The 22,996-nt window shown below is 47.6% G+C and overlaps 1 protein-coding gene across 21 annotated transcripts in view; it reads left to right on the top strand.

Annotated features, from left to right (window-relative positions):
- The window catches only part of CACNA1E (calcium voltage-gated channel subunit alpha1 E), a 581,675-nt gene that overhangs the window by 204,120 nt on the left and 354,559 nt on the right, over positions 1 to 22,996 (top strand). For all 21 annotated transcript variants that reach the window (XM_073216846.1, XM_073216856.1, XM_073216857.1 and 18 more), the window contains one exon: positions 11,648 to 12,092. In XM_073216846.1, the coding sequence (XP_073072947.1) occupies positions 11,662 to 12,092 (431 nt within the window). In that variant the 5' untranslated portion in view covers positions 11,648 to 11,661. The remainder of the gene's footprint in view (positions 1 to 11,647; positions 12,093 to 22,996) is intronic.

Here is a 22,996-nt window from a genome sequence, read left to right on the forward strand (position 1 = left end):
ACCGCTAAAACACCTTCTTTTTTCCCCATTTGAGCCCTTATCATGGTGGTGTGTCAGAATCTGTTTATTGCTATGTGTTTAGCCCTGAGGCCTCCCACAATGCTTGGCATGTGATAGGCGCTCATTATAAATGTGTTGAATAAATAAATAATTGAACGAATGAGTGAATGACTCAGAGTATTTTTTAAAAAACATAAAGAGCATTGAAAAATTAGCTAGAAGACTTGTAAAGCCTTCAGTTTGGTGCTTGGCTCAAAAAGAGGTAATCTGTATTTATAATTTATATGAGAGGGGAGGGTTTCTTGCCACACAGCTTCTGTAGTGTCTAGTCCCAGTGAAAATGGCACTGATATTTATATAGTAAAAATCAGACTGAAACGTTTAGAAAATGTGTGTTGGATGAAAGTGGCAGCCTTATTTTTATTTCTGGTATCAGGTCTTTCCTACACATGATAAGCAGAAGGCCCCTCTTCTGGCCTTATGTTCTGTTCCTGCCTGGCTGTCCAGCAGCCCAGCTCCCTGGAACACTGGCACCTCACAAGTGCTAATGTGTTTAAGTGAGCTTCCTGTCACCTCTAAAAGCCTGGGGCCGGGGGGACCCTAGTTTGGGGTGAGAAAAAGAGGTAGAAGAAAGGCAGGAAGAACTTCCTCACTGCAGAGGTGTGATGACTAGAAGGCCCAGCATTTCTGGGTTTCCCAATTTTGCATAATTATATTTTTTCCAATATAGGTAACTCCATGAGACATTTCTTATATACAATTTTGCAAATCAGAAAGAAATCTTCTTCTCAGGCCAGCTTTAATTTTTGGATTAGAAAGTAAAATTGCTGTCATCATGGGGGATTTTTGTCGGTTATGGTGAAGACAGTCTGTAACTAGGGAAAGGCAGGGTGAGGACCCTGGCAGCTGGAGGATGGGGTGTAAGGTGGGGAGAGAGAACCAGGGACCAGGAAAAGAGATGGAAAGATCCCAACTCTGGTTTTGTCCATTTCCTCCTTGTTTTATCCCAGAGCAGAGCCATTGCTTGATTCTCGTCAGGTGATGGCAGCCTTGCAAATGGTGACTCCCTGCCTCATGCTTCCCCACACCCCTGGCAGTCCCAGAGCTGCCCTGTGATGATCCAGCACTGTGCTGCCTGGGGAGGCCTCAGACTGTTTTGCCAAACGAAGGGCATGCTCTGCCCCCACTGCAGTACTGTGCTTATTCACAAAGTGCCTCTGACCCCAGCTCTGCTGCTTCTCCACAGACCTGTGTAAAGACCTAGAGCTAGGCCTGGAGCAGGGGCCAGGTAGAATCTGGCGCAAACACACACAAACTTATTATTCCCTACACATTCGTGTACTTGCCGTCACTGAAATATGCAAATGTCTTGTACCCAAAGGATAGGACCATCTGAGTTCCTATCCACTTTCAAAGTACACCTTCCCAGAGAGACATTGGGTGAGAAGTCAGGTAATGAAGTCCAGATTTAGTGTTTACTGGCTATGGGACCTTTGGGAGGTTTCCATTGTTAAATGAGAATAGTAATAGTACTTACTTTATAGGGTGGTTAATAAACATGAATTTCTGGCTCTGAATAGATATTCAAAAGTGAAAGTCATTATTACCATTATTATTGTTATATTATTACCATTATTAGAGCCCTGTGTAATGCAGTGGACTACAGCATAGCTTTGGAGTTAGTCAGACATAGATTAGAGGCTCTACCACTTCATGACCATATAACCCTAACCTTGGGGATATTACTTTGAAGTCTCAGTTTTCTCATTTGTAAAACTGAGTGAATAATAGTAGTTGTTTCATAACATATTTTTCAATAATTACATGAAATCCTCAAGGATCGATTGCTTAAAAGGCCCGCAATATGCTATCTAGCATCACATAAAAATTCAAATTATTAACCATTATTTTTAGTGATGACGATGGTGGTGGTGGTGTCTACTCTGACCACTAAATCTCTTTACACTAAATTGCAACAAATCTGTTTCTATATAATCCAATTGCAGTGTTCCCTTCCCCACCTAAAATGTACTGCTTGCTCAATTGAATTTAACTTTATCCATTTGCGTTGAGTCATTTTCCTATTATACTAATGATTCTTAGAATCCTAGCTTCATGGATTTTATGCAAGACTGAAGTCCCAGTGTCTACGTATAAAAGATGACTTAAAGCCAAACAACAGTTAGGGACTTTCCTCCGGTTGTGACCCAAACAATTAAATGGTCTTGGAGGCTTGTGGAGTGGTTGAACCTTATCATTGTGTGGGTAGATATGGGGGCTCTGTCAGCAAATGTGCTTCAAGGAGCAAGTAACAGAGAATCTAACTCAAATAAGTGGGCTTCAGCCATCGACAGCTGTATTGCCTCATAGCTAGTGTTCCTGGCTGAGGGGTGGGGGGCTCCCTCTCCGTGGCCTGTGATTCTCTTGGCCCCACTTTCCTCTGTGTGGCAACTTCATCCTCAGTTGGGTGATGAGGCGGTGCAGCAGTCCCCCTGTTCACATCTGTGCAGGACAGTGCAGAGCAATTCCCTTAAAATTCTCCCTAAAAGTTGGGAGAATTTTCCCAAACACCCTGGTGAGCTTTACCTCATAGTGTGTTGGCTTTAAATGGATCATATGCCCTTTCTTAGCTAATCACTGGCCAAGGGCTGGGATTACTAGGCTGGCTTAGTCTAACTGGAACCCGCCCTGGAACTGCCCATTGTCCAGCCTATCGATAGTGCAGGAATAATAGCAAGGGAAGCATCATGGAGAGGTAACTGTAATACCTACTCCTGACTTTCTTTTTAGCTTGTTGGAGGTTTGCAGACACTTTCCATTTGGGTGTAATTGTTGGTCTAATCTTACAAGTGCTCTCTGTCATGTTGCACAACCCCAGGGACACCAGTCTGAGTGACACTTGGAACTGCCAACATTGTACCAACTCTGTGTATCGAACAAAAAATCCTTCAGGTCATATTTTCCCTGGAAATGCAAATTCTGTCCTAAACAAATTCTTTGGCTTAAGAAACAGGTTAATTATAATATCATTATTAGTAATTATGTGATAAAACAGACAAAAATAACCAGAAAGAAACAAGCATAAAAATAAGCAGCCACAGAGCACAGAGATGAGGGCTGGATGGACAGATTCTACAAGCTTTCAAAGGCCAGAAATACTTTGCTGACGTCAGTATGTCCTTCTCCCATTTCCACTGGCACTTGACTCTCCAGCACATAACCCATGACCTGTGATCATTTTGCTTGTTGCGGACTTCTTTGTCTCTTTCCATGTCTTTGATCACAGCTGACAAGTGGCTGGGTTCTGAATAGGCCTGACGTCTGGACCTGGTCACCAGGAGGGGCCAGCACTGGCAGACAGATGCGGCAGAGTTCAGCATTAGGAAGGGACTGCCAGCAGCAGGGCTCACCGCTGGCTCAAACAGGCCCTTGAGGGCTTTGGCTCATCTTTCTTCCCAGAGTCACATTGTGGAGGCCTTGAATGGTGGGTTCAGAGCTTTGCACGTGTTTCTCTGTGTGGCGATTCAGACTGGCTTTCCCTGTGCAAACAATGTTCCCTAATTAGAGCTGCAGCTTCAGGGGCTGATGCTGGGTTTGTCTTTGAAAGCCTGTACTGGTATGAGGGTCCTGATCACAGAGGAGATTCCAATGGCTGCGCCAACTGTCTTCTCCCATCTGAAAGTTGACTTTTCTGCAAAAGGTGGCTTCCAAGTAAATCGGTTCAGGACATCTTGGGCAGCATGGGTGGGCAGGGTGCTGTCAGGGCCTAGCTGGATCCCCAGTGCTCCTGGGACCGATACCTGAGAAGTGCTTAGATGGAAAAGAGGCTTAGAGAGCTTCGTGCACACTGTGGACTCAGACGCCTGAGCCCGATGCTGCCATGGTTTGGACAAAGGCCTGTCAGGGAATCTGTGTGTTCTCCCAGCCATTAGCCCCCAGCCCTTCTCTGTCCTGGGCCAGGCAGCGGCGGCAGCTCGCCCATGTCTGCAAGTCCACGGAGTTGTGGCTTTTGTTTGCGCCCAGCTATAAGCATTACTGATTCCTGGTGATCTTTGCTCTCCACAGACAGTCTGAGGTGTATTAGTCTGCCCTTAGGTTTCTATTTCCCTAAAGGTCCTCAGAAAAAGTACTTTTTTAAAATTAAGGTATCATTGATATACAGTCTTAAAAAGGTTTCGCATAAGCAACACTGTGGTTACTACATTCACCCATATTACCAAGTCCCCCCCATCACAGTCAGTAGGCATCCCTTTTCATCGCTGTCTGTCTGTGTCTGGGTGCTTTAGGGAAGTAGAAGGAGTAACAGAAGTAATAAATCCTGGAAAAGTTACAGCTGCTCAAGGAATCTCAGGATACTCTTGTAGAAGTAATTCTTTGTCTATATTAAAAAGTAACTGTACTACTTTTTAAAATTTAAACTAACTGTGCCCAACCCCTTGGGTTTCTTTTTGGACTCTTGGTGTGGTACCATAAAGAGTTTCCAGTGCTTTCCTCAGTCCCCAGCACCTTGCAGGTGCTAAATAAATGTTTGTTGAGTGAACCTGTTGTCCTTTCCTCTGGTGATTTCTTCACAGTGGTGTATGAAGTGTCCTCTCCCTTATTAAAGAGACTTCCCTCCTTTTCTTAAGTCAGGCAGGCCCTGTTCTAAAGTCCTAAGGTTCTAAGCAGCTTCTTAATTCATAGTAGTAAAAGTGGACATTTAAGCAAATTGGAAAATTTTAGGCACACACCTCTTAATACCACATATGAGTGCTTGTAAGGAGTCCTGCAGAAGCTAATCCTTAAAGAGAACTATTTACCAAAATAGCAAAATCATGGTATGGGAAACTGCAAAGCATCTTCCTTCCTCTCTGCTTCCCAGCCCCTCCTACTTTCCCCTTCCCACATTCCTTCCTTTTAAAATATTTATTGAAAGCCTACAAAGACTGGGTGCTAGGGATTCTGTGGTGAATAAAGCAGGCGTGGTCTCTGCCTTCATGTAGCTGAAAGGCTGGTGTGTGAGGGAGCAGTCCTCAAAGGGCTGTAGAGAAAGATTATGTCTGTGATGTGAGCCTGCTGTATACTTGGTTAGGACCCATCACCATCTTACATTTTTGAGGTCTTGTTTTCCAAATCATCAGGATCCTTTGGTGAATTGATTGTCATAATATATATAGTTTCTCTTTATTCTTTTACATAAAATATGTGTTATCAATCTCTATCACTATGAGGTAGCTAACTTTCAGCAATCGTCCCAGTAGACTGGCTAATATTCAATATTCAATGTATTTGACATATTTGTAAGTATTTGCCTTTCTATTTCCTTTTGTGATCACAATCAAGGAGTAATAGTAGAACAGAGATTGCTAGGGCTTACCAATATTGGTTTTCTCTTCTTCCTGGCATGCAGGTAGGCTGAATTTCTGCTCTCCTTCCTCTAAGCAGGCCCGGGTGACAGAGTCTAGCTAATGGAATAGCGGGTAAATGATATGCTATACCACTTCTATGTCTGGCTTCTAGACCTCTTGCAAGAGCTCCCTAGTTCTTATTCTCTTTTATCTCCAGGCTGAAGAGAAAAAGTCTAGTGGAGGACTCGGAGGCCCTAGACTGCAGTCTCGGTTGCTTGTTTTTGTGAATAAAGTTTTATTGAAACACAGCTGTGCTCACTTGTTTATGTATTGTCTATGCTGTTTTTACACTACAAAGGCAGAGTTGAATAGTTGCCACAGAGACTTCATGACCCACAAAGCCTAAACTATTTACTATGCAGCTTTTTAAGAAAAAAATTGCTATTAGGAAATGACAGAGCCACTGGATGAAAGGAACCTGGGTCCCTGAGTGACTGTGTGGAGCAGGGCCTCTCTTTTCCATCTTCCAGACCATCTTGCATTATTACACTATGACCCAAGAGAGAAATAAACCTTGAGTGTGTTAGGCTACAGGTATTTGAGGTTGTTTACTAGCATTATTTACTCTAATAACATATATCATTTTACACAATAAAATGACAACTCACATTTACTGGCCATTTTTATCAGGTAATACTGTTCTACGTGCTTTTGTATTCAGTTCTCACAACAACATTGTGAAATATCTACTCTTAATGAACACTTCAAAGATGTGGAAATGAGAGGCTGTGTAATCTGCCCAAGGATTCGGTTGGTGACAGGGAAACTGAGATTCATACGCAGGCAGCCTGGCTCCATCATGCAGACTCCTACCCTCGACTCTTTCCCCCATATGTAACATGTAACTTAGAGTCTCCAAGTTCTTTCCCAGATGCTATCTTATTTGATGCTTACCACTGACTTCTGTAGGGCAGGTTCTATTGTTTAGGCAAGGAAACTGTCCTAGAGAAGTGAATTGCCAAAGCTTCTTGACTAGCCAAGTGGCAGAGCTGTATCCCAAACCCAGAGATTTTGAACATGGGCTCTTTGGACTCCTCCACAGGGACCCTGGTAGAGTTAGTGATCACTCCACATTTGAAGCAAGTGTTTTCCTTGGGTCTTGGTTTATATTCAAAATGCAACAGCCTGTCAAGTTGCTGTTGGACATTCGCCCATCCTTGAACAGTCACCATAACAACATAGGCATATGGAGAGGAATGTGGGATGGGCAAAAACGATGCCAGTCCAAGGGAGGAAAGAGTCTTGCAAAGAGTGGGGGCAGGTCAAGGAACTCCTGGGTGGGTTTGGTAACTTCATTACCTGATATAGACTGAAAATGGGTGAGAAGGACACTGTCCTAGGGGCCACTGACATCCTAATGCAACCCAGGACAATGCTTCTTCCTAACCTAGCACACCTCTCAGGACTGTATACGGCTCTCAGGACAGTGTTTCTCAGGACATGATTAGGGGAGAAGATGCTTATTAAAAATGTAGGTATCTGAGCCCGCTCAAGATCTTTTGCATGAGAATCTTTGGAGAGCAGTCCCAGAAACCTGCATTTTAAAACCAGCGATGTAGATGATTCTGATGTACACTAAAGCTTGAGAACCACAGTTGTAGGAGGTCACAGCAAATGAAAATAGCATTTACCTTTTACCCCTCCTTTGCGCTTGGGTAGTTGACTGGCTCAGGTAAGAAAAATCCTTAGATAAATATTTATTTCTGTACCAGGAATGTTTCCTCTCTTAGCAGGTGTGTGAGAACAATGAGTAGGGTTAATCTCTACTTTCCCTTTTGCTGGACAGGAAACCCATGAACTATATTCATTTTTTTCTCTCCAGAGAACCATTTTCAGAAAGGAATTCAGCATAGTATGAGTTGAGTAGTATCATATTTAAATTTTTTTCCCCTCTTGTGACTTTTAATTTCTAATAGTTGGGGATTGGGACCCTTCTACCTTCTTCCTGCCCAGGGCAGGCAGGGCCAGGAGAGCTCAGGGCCAGCTCAGGGACACCTATGTGCCCATCACTCACCTTTTTGTGCCTGTCAGTGCCATTTCTGTCCACCATATCCCAGCCCATGCTACTTGGTGGTGTAGGCAATGGAGAAGTCTTTCTGTTTGCTGAAATCAAGGTATGAGTTCATACCGTCAAATTTTCAGGCTATGAAGATAGTGTATTCCCAAGAACATAAGCTTTGTTGACTTCTTGGCATATCCTTTTCTCAGAAGGTGGCTGAGGACTTACATCTTCTGGAGGTGTCAGAAGGTGAACAGTGGAGGGGTAGGAGTGGGATGGGTGGGAACCCAGAGAGGGATGCATCCTTGACATGGTGGACCCACTTGCTGGGCCCAAGAAATATGGGCCATTATTTCTAAAGCAACCGAAAGTAGATGAATAAAAATTAAAGCTTTGATAGGTTATGAGGGGAAAGATGGTGCAAAGGACATAGTATTCCTTTGGGCAGGAAGATCTTGACTTTGACTGTGGAAAGATGAGGGGGAGAAGGTCTCAGAGGCAGACAGGAGTGTTAACTGATGGCTCAAATATCTTTAGAGTGCAGGGTTCATGGGGAGGGGTGGAAAGGAGAGCTCTTCCCTGCTACCCTATGTAGCCTGGCAAGCAAGGCAAGAGTTTTTGATGGGCTGCTGGGTTGCAAATGTGTCCCTAAGCCCTCTTCCTCCTTAGGACACCCATAATTTAAAATCCCATCCCCTTGTCCATTAGCTAAACAAAGCAATAGAGAATAAGAAGAGAGGTGGGTAGAAAGCCAGGGTTAGAGGAATAGGACAGGTGCCTTTGGAACTTTCATTAGCCTGTTCCTGGGCCATGTCTCAGAGCAGCAGGGTCTGTTTTCCTTCCATTAGAGACTGGAGCTGGGGATAGGACAGCAGCTTTGTCCTAGGAAGACTCTCACTTAGTGTGTTCACCCTTGATTCTGTTTTGTAGATCTCTATTCTCTCTTTTTGCCTGCTGCTCTGTGTATCCCATCCCCGTGGGCATAGATGGAGTGAATATGGTGGAATCCAAGAGACACAGTTGAAAGGGCAAAGTTTACAAAAGTTTATAAATCAAGTTTTATCAGAACACCGTCACACACATTCACTTACACATTGTCTGGTTGCTTTCATGCTACAATAGCAGAATTTGAGTGGTTGCAAGAGAACTGTGTGGCCTGTACAGTCTACGATATTTACTATCTGGCCCTTTACTGAAAGAACTTGCCCATCCTTCCAGAACTAGAGATCTCACACTTGCATTTAAGTGTGACATGCACCCCTCCATTCACAAGTCAAGGACCAGAAAGGTTACATCACCCCGCTCAACCATGGAAGCCAGGAAGTGCATCCTACGTCTTTGGGATTAACCAGAATATTTGGCAAACAGTACTAATGACCACTGCAACCTGCTGTGTGTTGGATTCAGTCTTCGTGCTGGATATAAAAGTAGAGGACAAAATCTGTGATCTCAAGGAACTCAAGGTTTGCCAGAATTTGGGGGCTGGGTCAGGAAAGACTAAGTGTGGAGTAGGTGCAAGTATCCATCCCTGGAATATGCAGGCTGTGTCGTTGGAATTGCTTAAGATGAAAGATGTTCTCTCAGTTTGACGATCACTAGAGCTGGGGACTGGCCGGCTTGGCAGGCAGTGGGGGCGACAGATTCCTCTGATGAACATTTATATCAATAATAGAAGGGTTGTTTAACAGGAATTCTTAAAGGAAAGATGAGATAATTTTATGTTTTGATATTCGTAAAACTGATTCCGTTGAAGCAGAAGCTCTGCAGTGCATGTTATTGCTGCTGTAATTTTGGCAAAGATGTGACTCAAGTTGGCAGAGTGTCTGGGAAGGGGAAATCCAGGCAGGAGGGAGCAGTTGGGGTGGGCCAGGGAGCAGAGGCAAGGGGCCAGATCCTGGTGGCCTGGCGAGAGCCAGGCAGGTGGCCCAGGAGCCTTCGGCATGGAGGGACCTGCGGCAGGGGAGGCCGCAGGCGTCAGAACCTGAGACTGCTTGAGTTTCTAGCAGTGCTCAAGGCTGCGGCGGGAGTGGGAGCAGCCTGGGGACGGGTGCGTGCTTGTGTGTGGTGAGGGAGAGACATTTAAACATTGTAGGAATGAAGGATAAATTTAAAATCCATCAAAGCAGAGTCGAGACAGAATGACAACGTGAGGAACATGAATCACTCTTTCTAGGGACCCACCCAAATGTTTGCAGGATTTGAAATGTATTTTCTCCTCCATTTCTCCTCCCTACCAAGCTTCTCCTGGACCCTTTACCTTCCCTCCCCCTGCTCCTTTGACCCAGCCTCGGTGGCCGAGTATCTAGCACATCCCCAGGGCCTCCAGCTCACCTCCCATCACTGAGGCGTTGGGGTGTGGTGATGGCAGGGCTGGGGAGACCAGTCCAGATGCTAGAAATGTAGGAGGAGACAAATGAGGAAGACACCTTAGGGCTCGCTCTCCAGGGAAGTCGGGGTCTATTTAATCTGCACAAGGCTTTATCCCACATGCACTAAAATGATCCTGGCCTTTTCATTTCCACCTGCCACCTCAGTGTAATGAGGATGGGGCTGGGAGAGGCATCCATGGATTCTGCTTCATCTGGTGGAAAACAGTGTGATCAATATAATGGAAAAAACTGTGAGCTAGGGTTTGAAACCTGAGCTCTCTCCCAGCTCTGACTTTTATTGGTAGTGTGCCCCTGGGCAAGTCTCTCTACCTGTCTGGACCTCGGCTCTCTCAGCTATAAGATGATGTGACCAGACCATTAAGATTCCTGTCTATTTTAATATAGTTTGTGTTTGTGATTTGCCATTTGACTTGCAGTCCAGCTCAGGAATGGAGGGCAGCGTTCTGGATGGAGGCATCCCCTGGGACCCAGCACAGTTCCCAGTGGGGAGTGGGTTCTCAGAGGATGCCAGGCCTCCTTGGAGCATGTAGCGCACATGGCACTTCACGGAGCCAAGGGGGCATGTGCCATGTATAGTAACTGGGACCAGTTTGGAATGTGGGTGGGAAGAGGCTGGGTATTCCCAGTTGGGCTCTTGGCTGGGAGGAAGACAGTAAGCAGGTGTCTTGAAAAGATGGTAGTAAGTTTAGGTCCTTGCAAGTCACAAGGGCTGTGCCCCAGTCCTCAGACTTGCTGTGGAAACTTCTCTTTCTGAATTCTTTGGTTTCCTTAAGTCCTCTCTGCCCATGCTCTTCCTTCTGCCTTTAATCCTCTCCTGTTCCTCACCTGGCGAGCTCTGTTTAAACCCAGCATAAGGGTCATTTGCTCCACAAAGCCTTCCCGACCACTCCCAGAAGGGCGGAGGTGCCCCGTGTTGGTCCCAATCGTAGCACATCGTGCTGTGTGGTCAGAATTGATGTTATTCCCATCCAGCAGAATCCAGCTGGACGGAATCCAGCTCATCTTGGGAACCCATTGCTTGGCACAGTGTGCCTGGCACACAGTAACCCTCAATGTTGATGGAATGAAGGTGTTTCAGAGGCAAATCTGACCACATCCTCCTTGGCATGTAAAAGGAAAATGAGGCTCAAGGGAGCCAGAAGAGGCACCTGGTTCCATCCACGCTTCCCAGATGCAGACATTACACGTGTGGATGCCCGCATTCAGAAAGCAGGAAGGAACCCATATTGTGGGACCCTGTCCTTAAGAGCAGTCCGCCTGTGGCTGGTTCCTGGGGAGAGTGTGGGCTTAGGGTCGCGGGTGTGGAGCGGGTCTTCCCACAGGAGCTGGGACCCTGGGGAGAAGGTTAGGGGGATCCCTCCACCAATGGGAGAGAGAGCAGCCAGCTAGCTGTCCCATCTGGGCGCTGAGAGGGACAGCCTTTGGAATTGGCCTCTTCTGAGAGCGGAGCCCTGAAACGTTTGCCACCTTGCATATAATTACATCTTTAACCCCTCTCTTCTGCTCTAGACTGAAGTTTGTGGGGGCAGGAATCAAGTCTACCTGGCATCTGGCCCCCAGCCTTGTCCCCGGTGGATGCTCCTGAGGTCAAGGACCATTAATTGAGTCCCAGCCCCATCCTCATTACACTGAGGTGGCAGGTGGAAATGAAAAGGCCAGGATCATTTTAGTGCATGTGGGATAAATTAATTGAGTTCCTAGTGTGTGCCAGTTTCTGGGCCAGGCCTGGGAGGTAGTAGAGAGGAAGCCCAAGCCTTGCCCTGGAGGGCACTGTCATTAACTTCTTTCTCTTCTCTGTCTCCCTTGTGCCCACCCTTGCCTCCTCTGCCTCCCCTCCCACCCCTTACCTCCTGCCCGCCCTGCCCTTACAGAGCAATGTTCTGTGATGGTGCCCGAGATGCGTGGACCGAGCCCAGGCCGCAGGCTGCCCGAGCCCGCCCCCTACCTGGCCGTGGGCGGGAGCCCTGAGCCGCGGGCCCCAGGCCGCCGCCGCCACGTCCTGGCCCTGCCCGAGGAGGAGGCATGGCGCCCGCAGCCTTGTGCCCTGTTCGAGGCAGATGCCTCCGACGAGGTGGGCATGCTGCCGGCCTCCCCGCGCGCCGCCACCGGCTTCGACAACTTCTTCCCGGTGCAGGAGGGGGAGGGCCCGGGCTGGGAGGGCGCCGCCCTGGAGGCAGGCTCCAGCCCCTTCCTGCCGGTGAGCCCCGAGGTGATGAAGCGGCGGCGTGGGGGCCTCATCGAGCAGCGAGACATCATCAAGGCCCACGAGGCGCACAAGATGCAGAGCACCCCGCAGGCCCGGCGCAAGGAGTGGGAGTGAGTACCGGGCGGCAGGCAGCCAGGCCACCGGGGAGGAGCGGAGCGGCTCGGCCCGCCTGGGGTCCGGGGCCCTGCGGGAAGGGGCGGGTCCTGCAAGGCAGAGGCAGTACTCTGCTGCGGCGAAAGAGGTTTGGCACTGAGTGAGGGCCCTGCGGGCAGCCCTGAGATCTCGGTAACTAACTGTAGCCCGTGTGGAGCCTCACTGAGGTCTCCAGCTGTCAAATGCGGGTAATCAAGCTTGCCCCCCAAACACACCTATTTTGTTAAGATCTCACAGAGAAAGAACTGGAGTCTTTTTCACACAGCTTCCCTGACAAGAGGACCTCTTTAAACCGAGGAGAAGCCACCAACACATGGATCATCTATCGCCTCTTCCCTTCTGGAATTGTGGCGAACACTGGTCTTTCTAGTATCACCCTTGGGGGAATGAGTACATTTTGGGGCAAGATTTCAGTGGATGGAAGAGACTGAGCAACATCAGTGACCCGATGACTTTATTTCTGATCTTTTTGTGTGTGACGAAAGGATTTATGGTGTGTCCTAGGCTGCCTTTAACCTAATTCATGCCTATTGAGTCATAAATGAAAAAAAGAAAGTATTTCATTTAATTCTCAACTGCCTCAGGTTTATGCCCTACCTAAGGATTTTGTTTTATGCTTTGGATGCCAGTGTTTATTTTGCGTGTTTGTCCTGTGCTCTGTGTGTCTTTATCTCCTCTTTCTTAGATTGGTGAACTGTTATCATCAAGCACAGAAAGACTAACTATAGGTGTTTTTTGATGGTGGCAGTTGTGATGAAATTTATGTACCTGGTTTTGATGGGCATTCTGGATGGTGCAAAGGGGGTAGATTAGCTAATCTCTGGAGGTCTTTTCCTTGAATGTTAATATGTTAGTTCATTCATTCGTTCGTTCGTTCATTCATTCATTCAATCAGTAAGCCCTGATGTGTGCCAGGCTTCTGGGATTCAGGGACAAATTGGGCACCCAGCACTCAACTTTCTCTCCTATTGTTCATCTCTCAGTGCTGTTAGTTTTCTAAACCTCCCACAGCTCTGAGTGCCAGGCAGCATTCTAACCACCTTCTTTATATTAACTTACTTATTCCTCACCATTACTATGAGATCAGTACAGTTATTATCCACATTTAACCAATGAGACACAGAGAAATTAAGTGACTTCCTCAAGGTCACTCCAAATGACATTGTTTCTGTCATTTGATATTGATTAGTGTTTTGAACCCTGGCACTTTGGTTCTAGAATCTACCCTTCTAACCACAGTGGCACAGTGCCTTTCATTCCAGTTCCCACAGTACTTAACTTCTGATCTCAACCACTCATTGAGATGCCATGACAAGAGCGCTGGCTTGGGGTTGAGGTTTGAGTCTAGTTCTCAGGGTGACCTAACTAGAGGTATGACCTTGGAAGTCATCTCATCACGGCTTTGACAGCTGAGTTGGTGGAAGTTGATTGCCATTTAAATACCATGCATCTCTGGCAGTTGATATTTCTTCATACTCAGAAGTACTATGTTCTTATGTCCCTCCATCTGAACAGCTTGAGGGCAGGGATGGTCTTGCCTGGGGCAATACTTTGTATCACTTAATGTCTATCACAGAGCCTAACTCAAGAATTCCTACAGTAATCCCTGAAAAACAAGCTTCATCATGACTAGCAATGTGTGAAGAATTCTCAGGTCATTCTCTAAGTTCAGCTTTTGCTAGTTGGAGGATATAAAGGTCTCAGACCAGCTACCTACTGGGGGTGGCAGAGGGGATGGCTGGGGGACTGTGCTTCCAGTTGGGCGGGTCCATGAGGAGGTAACACATGGCAGACCAATGGCCTGAGGGCACATCAACCTTCCTGAGTGTAGCTGAGGAAGAGGGACCCACACATGAGTTGGGAAGGGGTGGCCAGGGATGTAGGAGGAAAGCCAGAGAGTGCAGGGACAAAGAAGGGAAGAGTGTGATTGGAAGGAAGGGCTCATCACCTGTGCAGGATGTTGCTCAGAGGTCAAAGGAATAGAGGGTGGAGAAGGAGTCACTGGGTTTGGCAATGTGCAAGTGACTTACTTTATAGGGAGCAGTTTTAGTAGGGTGATGGGAGCCCTGCCTGTTGGGATGGGTGGAAGAGCAAATGAGAGGTGATGGAGACAGTGCCCTTGCCCTACCCTTCCTGCCCCCCGCGCTTACCCCCAGCACTCACAGCCTCCTCCCTGCAGTCTATACAGACTATTACCACCATGCTTTTCTTCCTCACCTTTCAAACTCCCTCCCCACATGGCTGTCTACATGCCTTAGTCTGACCTACTCCCCACCCCTCCCCAACTCCCCAGACCCTAGCAGGGCACTGTCTAGAACTCATGTTCCACCATCAGCAAAATCCTCTACCCTCTCCTCCCCGGACAGTCCCTTCACCTCTGTGTTCACTGGAACCTTCCTGTCTCCTGAGGACGCAGCTTGATCTGCAGCTGCTCCCTGCTCCCCGCTCCCCCTGCACCCCACACTGCCTCTTACTCTTGGGTCTTGGGTCTGGAGGTGGGGTAGCTGCCTAGTGGTTCCTCACTGCTGATCCAGACCATTATTGCTCAAGCCAGTCCTCAGACGCCAGCCTTGGAGCTCATCAGACGGGGCCACGTGCCGCTCCGTCCTGTTGTGGACACCTGCAGCTTCCCAGGCCACTCCTCTTCACTTGAGGAAGATTGTAGCTCTGGGTCTCCTGCCTCTCTCCCCAGCTCTTCTCCTGCCAGCAGTTCTGGGGGATTTCTATATCCCTTCCTGCATCCTGGCCTCTTGGTACCCCTTCTCTCTGCTGACTTTACTTCTGGGGTGCCTGCTGAGACCTCACTTCTGTGGCCTGCCTGGACCGTGTTGTAACTCTATTGCTTTATAATCTGTTTCAGATGTAATCCCACCGTCTGACCACCACTTCTTTTCTGTCTGGGTCACTCCCTCAATGCTCCATTCCCATGATTCTTTAATCTTACTGACATCCCCAAGCCATCAGTCCCATTACTTTTTGCCGCTCCCCTCCCCAACCACATCGTCACTTCTCATTTCATCAGCCTCACACTCTATAGAGACCGTTGCACACTTCTCCCTTAATTCTCAAACCCTGCTGTCTCCTGCCAGCCCACTCCTAGCTCATGACCACAGTTGCCTTCCTACTTGGCTGAGAAAAGAGCAGCTAAGAGGCCTGCATGAGCTCCCCCCATCTATTGACCATCGGCTGCATGTGGGCCCCTGCTGCAGGCCTTTCTGCCTGTTTCTGCGGCTGACCACGCACCTGCTTCATGTGGAGGTCTGGTGCACACACAGCATTATCAGCCTGCAGTCTATACTCCCCATCTCCAGTCTTCCTCCCACAATTCCCTCTAGAACCCATTCTCATTAGGCCTTTGTCCCAAGCTAAGAGCTCTTGATATGCTTCATCGCTGCCTCGGTTCTCTGTGACCATATTCTTGACTTTACGGCAGCAGCATTTGGTCACTGCCACGCTCTCTTGAGCTCTTCTCTCACATAGCCTGTGTGACACCGCTCGAGGCTCTCTTCCTACCTTGCCAGTCACCCCTTAGTCTCTTTTGCTGGTTTCCTCTTCCTTTCCCCAGTCACCAACCAGGCCCCAGCCTGAGTCCTCTGCTTGTCTCTTCTCACCAACACCTACCTCCCAGTGATCTCATCCAGTCGCAGACCGTGAGTTACCATCACATACTGGTGGCTTCCAAATTTGTATTTCTGGCCAAGACCTCTTCCCTGAATTTTAGATGCCACCCACTTAATCAACATCTTCACTTGCATAGTGATAGGCATTTCAGATACAGTATGTCCATGGCAAGCCTACTTCTCCTGCGGTCCTTCCTACCTCAGTAATGGAATCTCTATTCCTTCTGTTGCTGGGGCCAGAAACGTGGGAGTCGTCCTCATTTCTCTCACGCTGATTCTTGCCAGTGCCCGCTGGCTGCCCCTTCAGAATGTATCAGATCACATCTCATCACTCCTGCTGTTACCTGCCTGGCTGAAGCCACCTTTTATTTTTATTCCACAAACACTTAGATGGTACTTATTAGATAGTCAGCATTGCTCTAAATCCTCCAATCCTTGTAACAGTAGAATGGTACTGTTGTTATCCCTGTATTTGCAGCAGAGATTCAGAGAGTTGGAATAACCTGCCCAAGAGAATTATTAGAACTACTCCTTCACTCTACTCCTTCCTGCTAGAGTCTGATTCATCCCCTTAAATTAAGGACCCTCTTTTATCTGTTTTTTTAAAGGTTTACAAAGGAGTTGGAAAGGTAGGACAGAGTTTTCATCAAAGGGTCTTTGGAACTTTATCACATCAGTCCCTCTGGTGGCTTCCCATCTCACACAGAACAAACCCCGAAGTGCTTAGCAAAGGCCACAGGCCCTACATAATCTCCCTTCTCTACCCCTTGAACCACCCTCTCTCCCCCACCAAACATGCCCAGGCATTGTTGACTCCATCACCTAACCTTGCCCTCTCCCACTCTGCCCCAGCGGCACTGGCCCCATGCCGTTCCTTGAATATACTCAGACCATTCCCACCTCAGGCCCTTTGCCTCTGCTGTTCCCTCTGCCTGGAACACTCTTTCCCACAGGCCTACATGTCTCCCCCTCACTTTGTTTAGGTCTCTGCTCGCACACACCTTCCTGATCACGTGCAGGCACACACTCGTATTTCATGCATGTGTATGCCTTTCTCCCTGACCTGAAGCATAAGCTCCTTGAAAGGAACTTTGTCATATCTTCAGAGTATAGGACAATACCCTAAATGTAGTTGGGCCCCATAACTATTTGTTGAATGAATGATGAAATAAGTGCCCTGAGGGAACTTGAAACCATTCCAGTCAGCTAGCTTCCAGGGAAAGGGGCAGCTGAGCTCCCTGGGTCATCTGTGTGGTTGTGCAGGTCACTGACTGCACAAGGCCCTCCTCTTGAGTAATCAGCAGAGTTAGTATCATGTCTGTTCTCTGCTCCCTTGAGGGCTTCTCAGGACCCTCTGTCTCCTCTGCACCTTGGAAAGATGAAGCCTTCTTCTCCCTTCTGTTGCCTACCTTCTGGCTTCTCCTGACATGACTTCTATAGATAAGATCCTTCTGGCACTAGGACAGGAGCAGCCTGTCCCTTTCTTATGGCACGATTTCTACAGTAGGAGATCAGGAAGGATTCTCTGTCAGTGGCCCTGCCAGCTTCCTGCTCCTCCCTCAGCTCCAGCCCCTCCCAAGGTCATGTCCACCACCCACGCAGCTGACAGCCCATGGTGCACACACACTAGCTTTACAAATCCTGCCTCCTTTGCACCGATTCAGGATGCTAGTGATGCATGAAGCAGACTAGAAACCAACCTGGGAGGCTTCCAAGATATTTTGTCTTTGGCTGGATAAGCCAAATGCTGATAGGGGAAGGAGATGAGAGATAGAATGAGACCTGAAGTAAAGGATATTTGTTTTCCTGTGGACAGAGTAGTTGATTCAAATGAAACAGCTTTTCTTGTATGGGATGTTCTTTCCCAAAGATCCTATTAAAAAGTTTTCTCTGGCCCTGTGTCTGAGTTATGAAGACCTCTTGGATAACACTAAGTAGTCCTCATGTACTAAATTTTGTAGCTTTAGTGAGAGGATGAAACTATATTTTACTAATACTTTAATATAATCCCCTCCAGCTTCCCAAATGTTGTCATGTACACTATCTCATCTGACCTTCACACTGACCCTATAGGCTAGCTATTATTAGTCCTAATTTAGAGAGAAAAAGGAGCCTGAACATGAGAGGTGGCACTAGGTCAAAAACCCATATCTCAGTAAGAACTGCTATCCATTATTGAGCACTGGCTATGTGTTAGGTGTTTGCATGTATTATTTATTCTAAGAGAAAACATAGGTACTATTATAAAGAACAGAAATATTTCATATGGTACTATTATTGCATATGGATTTGGAAGAAAGAAAATTATGTTTAACTTTAAAGTCTGTGTAGGTTGGTACAACATCCTCTAAACAGAAGCTGTATTTCCATAATCATAGTACTTATCACACACTGTATTGTAATTGCCTGTTTACATGTCTGTATCCCCACTAGACTATAAAGCTGAGAAGTCTGTCTGCTTCCCATTGACCCCATAGCTTAGCACAATGCCCGGCACATAATAGACACTTAATAGATATCTGCAAAATAAAACAATGTGATTTTACACCCTAGGGAACTCAGGCTTAATGAGATTACATTAGTTGCCCAGTATCACATAGCTAGTGAGGATTCACTCCAGACCCTCTGGCTTCAGTGCCTGTCTTGTACCACTGTGGAATTCCGCCCTCATTAGTAAGCTTTGCAGTGAGGACACAGTGCCAAGTAAATGACAGGAACCCAATTCGTGCTTGTTAGGGTTGATTCTCACAATGCTGTGTGGGACCGGATGCAGGTTGTAACTTCTCTGCAGTTTTACAGTGAAGGTGGATAATTATACCTTGCAGTTCTGTTTTAAATTTTGACCATATTTATTAGACCACATATGCTGGTGTAGGTCCTTAAAATGTTGTTGAGCCCCAGGGTTATTCTGGTTTTTTTCTCTGCCTACACAGTCTCCTTAGGTGATCACAATGATGACATCCAAATATAGCTTTCTTAAGAACTCTTGACTCTTATAGCCAAATGCTAGCCTGGCATCTCCACATTGTGGTCTACTCTGCATCTAAGACTTAGCATGGCTAAAGCAAAACTCTTGATCCTCTCCTGACCTCTCAGACCTGCCCATCCCCATACCTGACACCACATCCTCCAAGCTGCTCATGCCAAAGATCCTCATTATCCTTTATTTCTCTTTCCCTTTTCTCCCACTTTCAGTCAGTTGGCAAGCCCTGTCAACACATCTCCAAAATATATTCCAAGTCTGAACACTTCTCCATCCCCACTGCTACCAATCTTTTCTAAGCCATTGTCACTTGGACCATTACAATGGCCTTCTGATTGGCCTCTCTCATTACACCTCTATTTCTCTGTAACCAGGAATGTGTCTATTCACACAATAGACAGGGCATTAAAAAAAAGATGTCAACCAAATCATGATTCTGTGATGCAAATTCCCTTTGTGCTCACTGTAAAATCTGAGCCCCTTTCTCTGACTTGCAAAGCCCTGCACCACCTGCTCTTGGGGTGGATCCTGACCTCATCCCTACAACTCTCTCCCAGCTTCCTACACTCTGTCCCCTGGCCTTCTTTCAGGCCAGGTGATGCTCACTCTATTTCTGCTTCCTCCCTCTGCCTGCAGTGTTCTTTTTCTGGATCTTAACAAATTAGGTCTGTTTTTGTCATTTAGGCCTTAGCTTAAATGATACCTCCTCAGAGAAGTTACCCTTCACCACATAGTCTGAAATAGACACCTGGTAACTCTGGGTTGCATCATCCTGTGCAGTCGATTGCTTCTCCCCACAAGGGGGGAAGTGTCCCCCTGCCTTGTCCACTCCATAGCACAATGCTGGGGGGAATGCCTGATACCTGGGCTCTTGGTGAATATTTGTGAATGAATACATGGTCAATAAACATTTGATATGGTAATGATTATGATCTAGATGCTCACCCAGCCTCACACAGCTCCTGGATAGACTGCTGGATCTAGTCCACGGATCCCAGGACTCCAAGGGCCCGAGGTCTGGGCCAGGGTCGGCCCCACAGGATGTGGAGGTGCACAGGCCATGAAAAACCAGGCTGATTAAGTTGTAGGCCGTTTGGGCACCATCCTTCTTCACACCTTTGTTTGATCACCACTGAACCATGGATTATTCAACCTTGGGAAAAGAGTTCACCTTTCTGAGCCTTATTTTCCTCCTTTGCAAGATTGTGAACGAGGATGGTGACCATTCTGAGTTGTGAAGAGCATGTGAAGTGCTGGGTCCAGTGTTCAGTTGTTTCTTCCTCTACGGTGTGGTCCCTCCTTTTCAGGAGCCTGCCACTTGCCTTGCTGTCTGCAGCAGGGCACTGAAGGTTTGCTGAAGCCCCTGGTGAGTGGGTGCGGTCAGGGTTGGGGTCAGCTGTATATGTCGGTGGACTCCCCCCCGCCCCCCAGCTGCCCTCAGGTGACTGAATGAGGATATGCACAGTGCCCAGCAGATGGTGAAGAGTCAGTGCATATCAGCCATCACTGTCATCATCCAGTCCACCTGCCTCATTTAGCAGACGAGGAACTGGTCCTGCTGGTGCTTTCCATGAACCATTCTTCTGCTTGCAAGGTCAGTGGACTGTGGTGAGTCACAAGGCTTCAGGGACCAGCCCCATACATCCTCCTCATTTCTCATGTGCTCTGCAGCTGTGTGGACTGGGGAGGCAGGGCTGGGGCAGCCCGACTGATTGATAACTCAGACAACCAACCGACATTCTCACCAGCTTTCACAGCACAGTTAACATTTGCAACAGATTCTCTAAGGAAACAAATGCCTCAACTTTGACACTTTCCAGTTGATATTTAAAAGCCATGGGGCCTGTCTCTGAACTTTTCAAGGACAGCTAACCCCATGCCAATTAGTCGGACTATGGGATGTCATTCCACATGCTGCCGTTTGCTGGCAAAACCAGGCATCATTTGGTTTAGTTCTTAGAATATTAGAATCTGTAGAAATGTCATTGCCAGGAAAACACAGGGACAGGATTTGTTCAGTTGAATAGAAGTGCTTTGTTAAGTGATTCTGTATTTTAACACAATTTATATTTGTATGCTCTTAGGAGGGCAGGGAGTCAGTCAGTCTTAGGTCACTGCAGTCCCCACCACTCCCTCCTGCTAGGCCTAATTTACTATTTGGATGACCAGCCTGGCCTTAAAGAACACCTGAGTTTGCAGCCACGTGAAGTCCAGCTCCCTTGCTCAAAGATGAGGATTTCAGGCTCTTAGGGCTGTAGTATAACAGACTTGTAAAACCCAGAACATATGCCAGTGGAACACAGAAATCATGAGCCTTCAACACACTGTGTTATCTCTAGCCAACAACACATTTGAAAATCACGAGCCAAGCAGGAACCTGTAGCATATGTCATGCCTTCTCGGAATTCTGAGTGAAACAGGAAGCCACCGAGAATCCAGGGAACTGGGCTCCCCCTGGGAGCTGACACGGTTCAGTGACAACTACAGATTTGCTTTAAGAAGGATCTTTGGGGGAACTTCAACACCCATCCTTTGTCCTCCAGGGATTTGAACAAAGGGTCTCTTTCTACATCTGGTCTCCAGTGACTTTCCTTTTCCTACATTTCCCCCTCTTCAAACCTTCCAGCTGTTCTAGAAAAGCTTCCATTAGAGACCCGGCTGTAGGGAGATGCCTGGTGTTGGTGTGGGCAGGTGCCCAGCCCTGTGCTCCTGTCTGCTGATGCTCAGTAGAGATTGAGTGCATAACCTCTGCTCCTTCCCTGATGCCCTGCCACCCTAAGAGAAAGTAGAATTGTTCCACCTCCAGAGCGTTGGTGCCAGGAGCCTGGGCTTAGCAGAATTAAGAGTTTCTCTGTGGTCCTGGTTCTTCCCTTTAAGGCCAAAACCAGGGAGGAGGAGGTGGGGGAGAAGAGTTTGTGACTGTAGCTTGGCTCTCGGTTCTGATGTGGCCCAGGTATCCCCACGATGTCTGTTTCCCTTTCTGGCATGTTCAGAGTCTTGTCCCTGTTTTGAAGGGCAGGTGGGGTCAGTCTCCTTCCCCACAATCTCGGCCACCTCCATTCTGCTGTCAGGGGCCGTGCCTGGGTGTCTTCAGGAGACTGTTCAGCTTCCTGAACATGTCAAGATATGAAGCGGTTCTGCTCCCCGAGCCGCCTTGTTGAAGATAATGGCAAAAGCGGCACCCTCTAGTGCCAGCTGCACAGTTTGTCACCATTTCCCCTTTTTCTGCAGATAACGTTTCCTGTTTTCTATTGCCCCTTCGTGGTCATTTCTCTGAACTGCAGCTACAGTCTGTCAGTTGGAAGCTTTTCACAGAATGCTCTGTAGCCTGAATGGGCTGGAGGAGCCCAGGGGTCACCCATCATGTCATAGGTAAGGACACCAGAGCCAGAAGGTACTTGCAGAACAGGGGAGCACCCGGAATTCTGGGCTCCATCCAGGACTTCCCGGCAACCTCACTGCCCTGTACAGCCTTTCCATCCTCAAAGAGCTCACCTTTACGTGTGGCTGTGGGAGAGTCAAGGGCTTTTTCCTCTGAGATGGGACAGGAGGAATGAAGACACATGTAGAACTACTCAGTGCTGAAGAACACACACACATACCATGCCTGCAGCATTCCAGGCACTGTGATCAACAAGGCCTTTACATACTGCATTTCATATGATCACATTTAATATCCAGGCCAGAGAACAGAGGCGCAGAGAACGAAGTGTATCACCCAGGCCATGCAGCCGGTCTGCTGTGCCCTTTAGACTCTGCTGTTTGCAGGGGCAGCACCTCCTCAGAATGAGGACTCACCGCAGTCTGCTCCTACCCCGCCCGACCGCCTTCTTCCTCCCTTCGGCCGTTGGCCCCTCTCACCACCTCTCTCTTCCTCGTCGTTTGCTCTACAGAGGCCAAAGTGAAGAAGGAATGAAGAAATACATGGTTGGGTCCTTTGTTTGCCTCCCTTCCTGCTCCCACCCTTACCTGGGAACCTCAGGGCAGACTGTCTGTATTAAGGCACAAATTCCACCACCTGGTCGCGTGGCTCTTGTAGGATTTAATATCATTACCTACTGATCTTAGTGATGGGAAGCTCACATCCCTTCCCCAATTTATAAAGAAAACAGGGAGGAGTTAGGAAAATTCCCTTCCTGTTCTGAGACTACAGAAATAATATGCAGAAATGCTTAGGTGGGGTCTGTTCTCTTTTGTGGGGGGGCACAGTGACTTAGCATATCAGCTCGAGTACACTGAGGTCAAGTCCGTCATTCCC

Source organism: Manis javanica, chromosome 11, assembly GCF_040802235.1.
Source record: "Manis javanica isolate MJ-LG chromosome 11, MJ_LKY, whole genome shotgun sequence".
Classification (NCBI taxonomy): domain Eukaryota; kingdom Metazoa; phylum Chordata; class Mammalia; order Pholidota; family Manidae; genus Manis; species Manis javanica.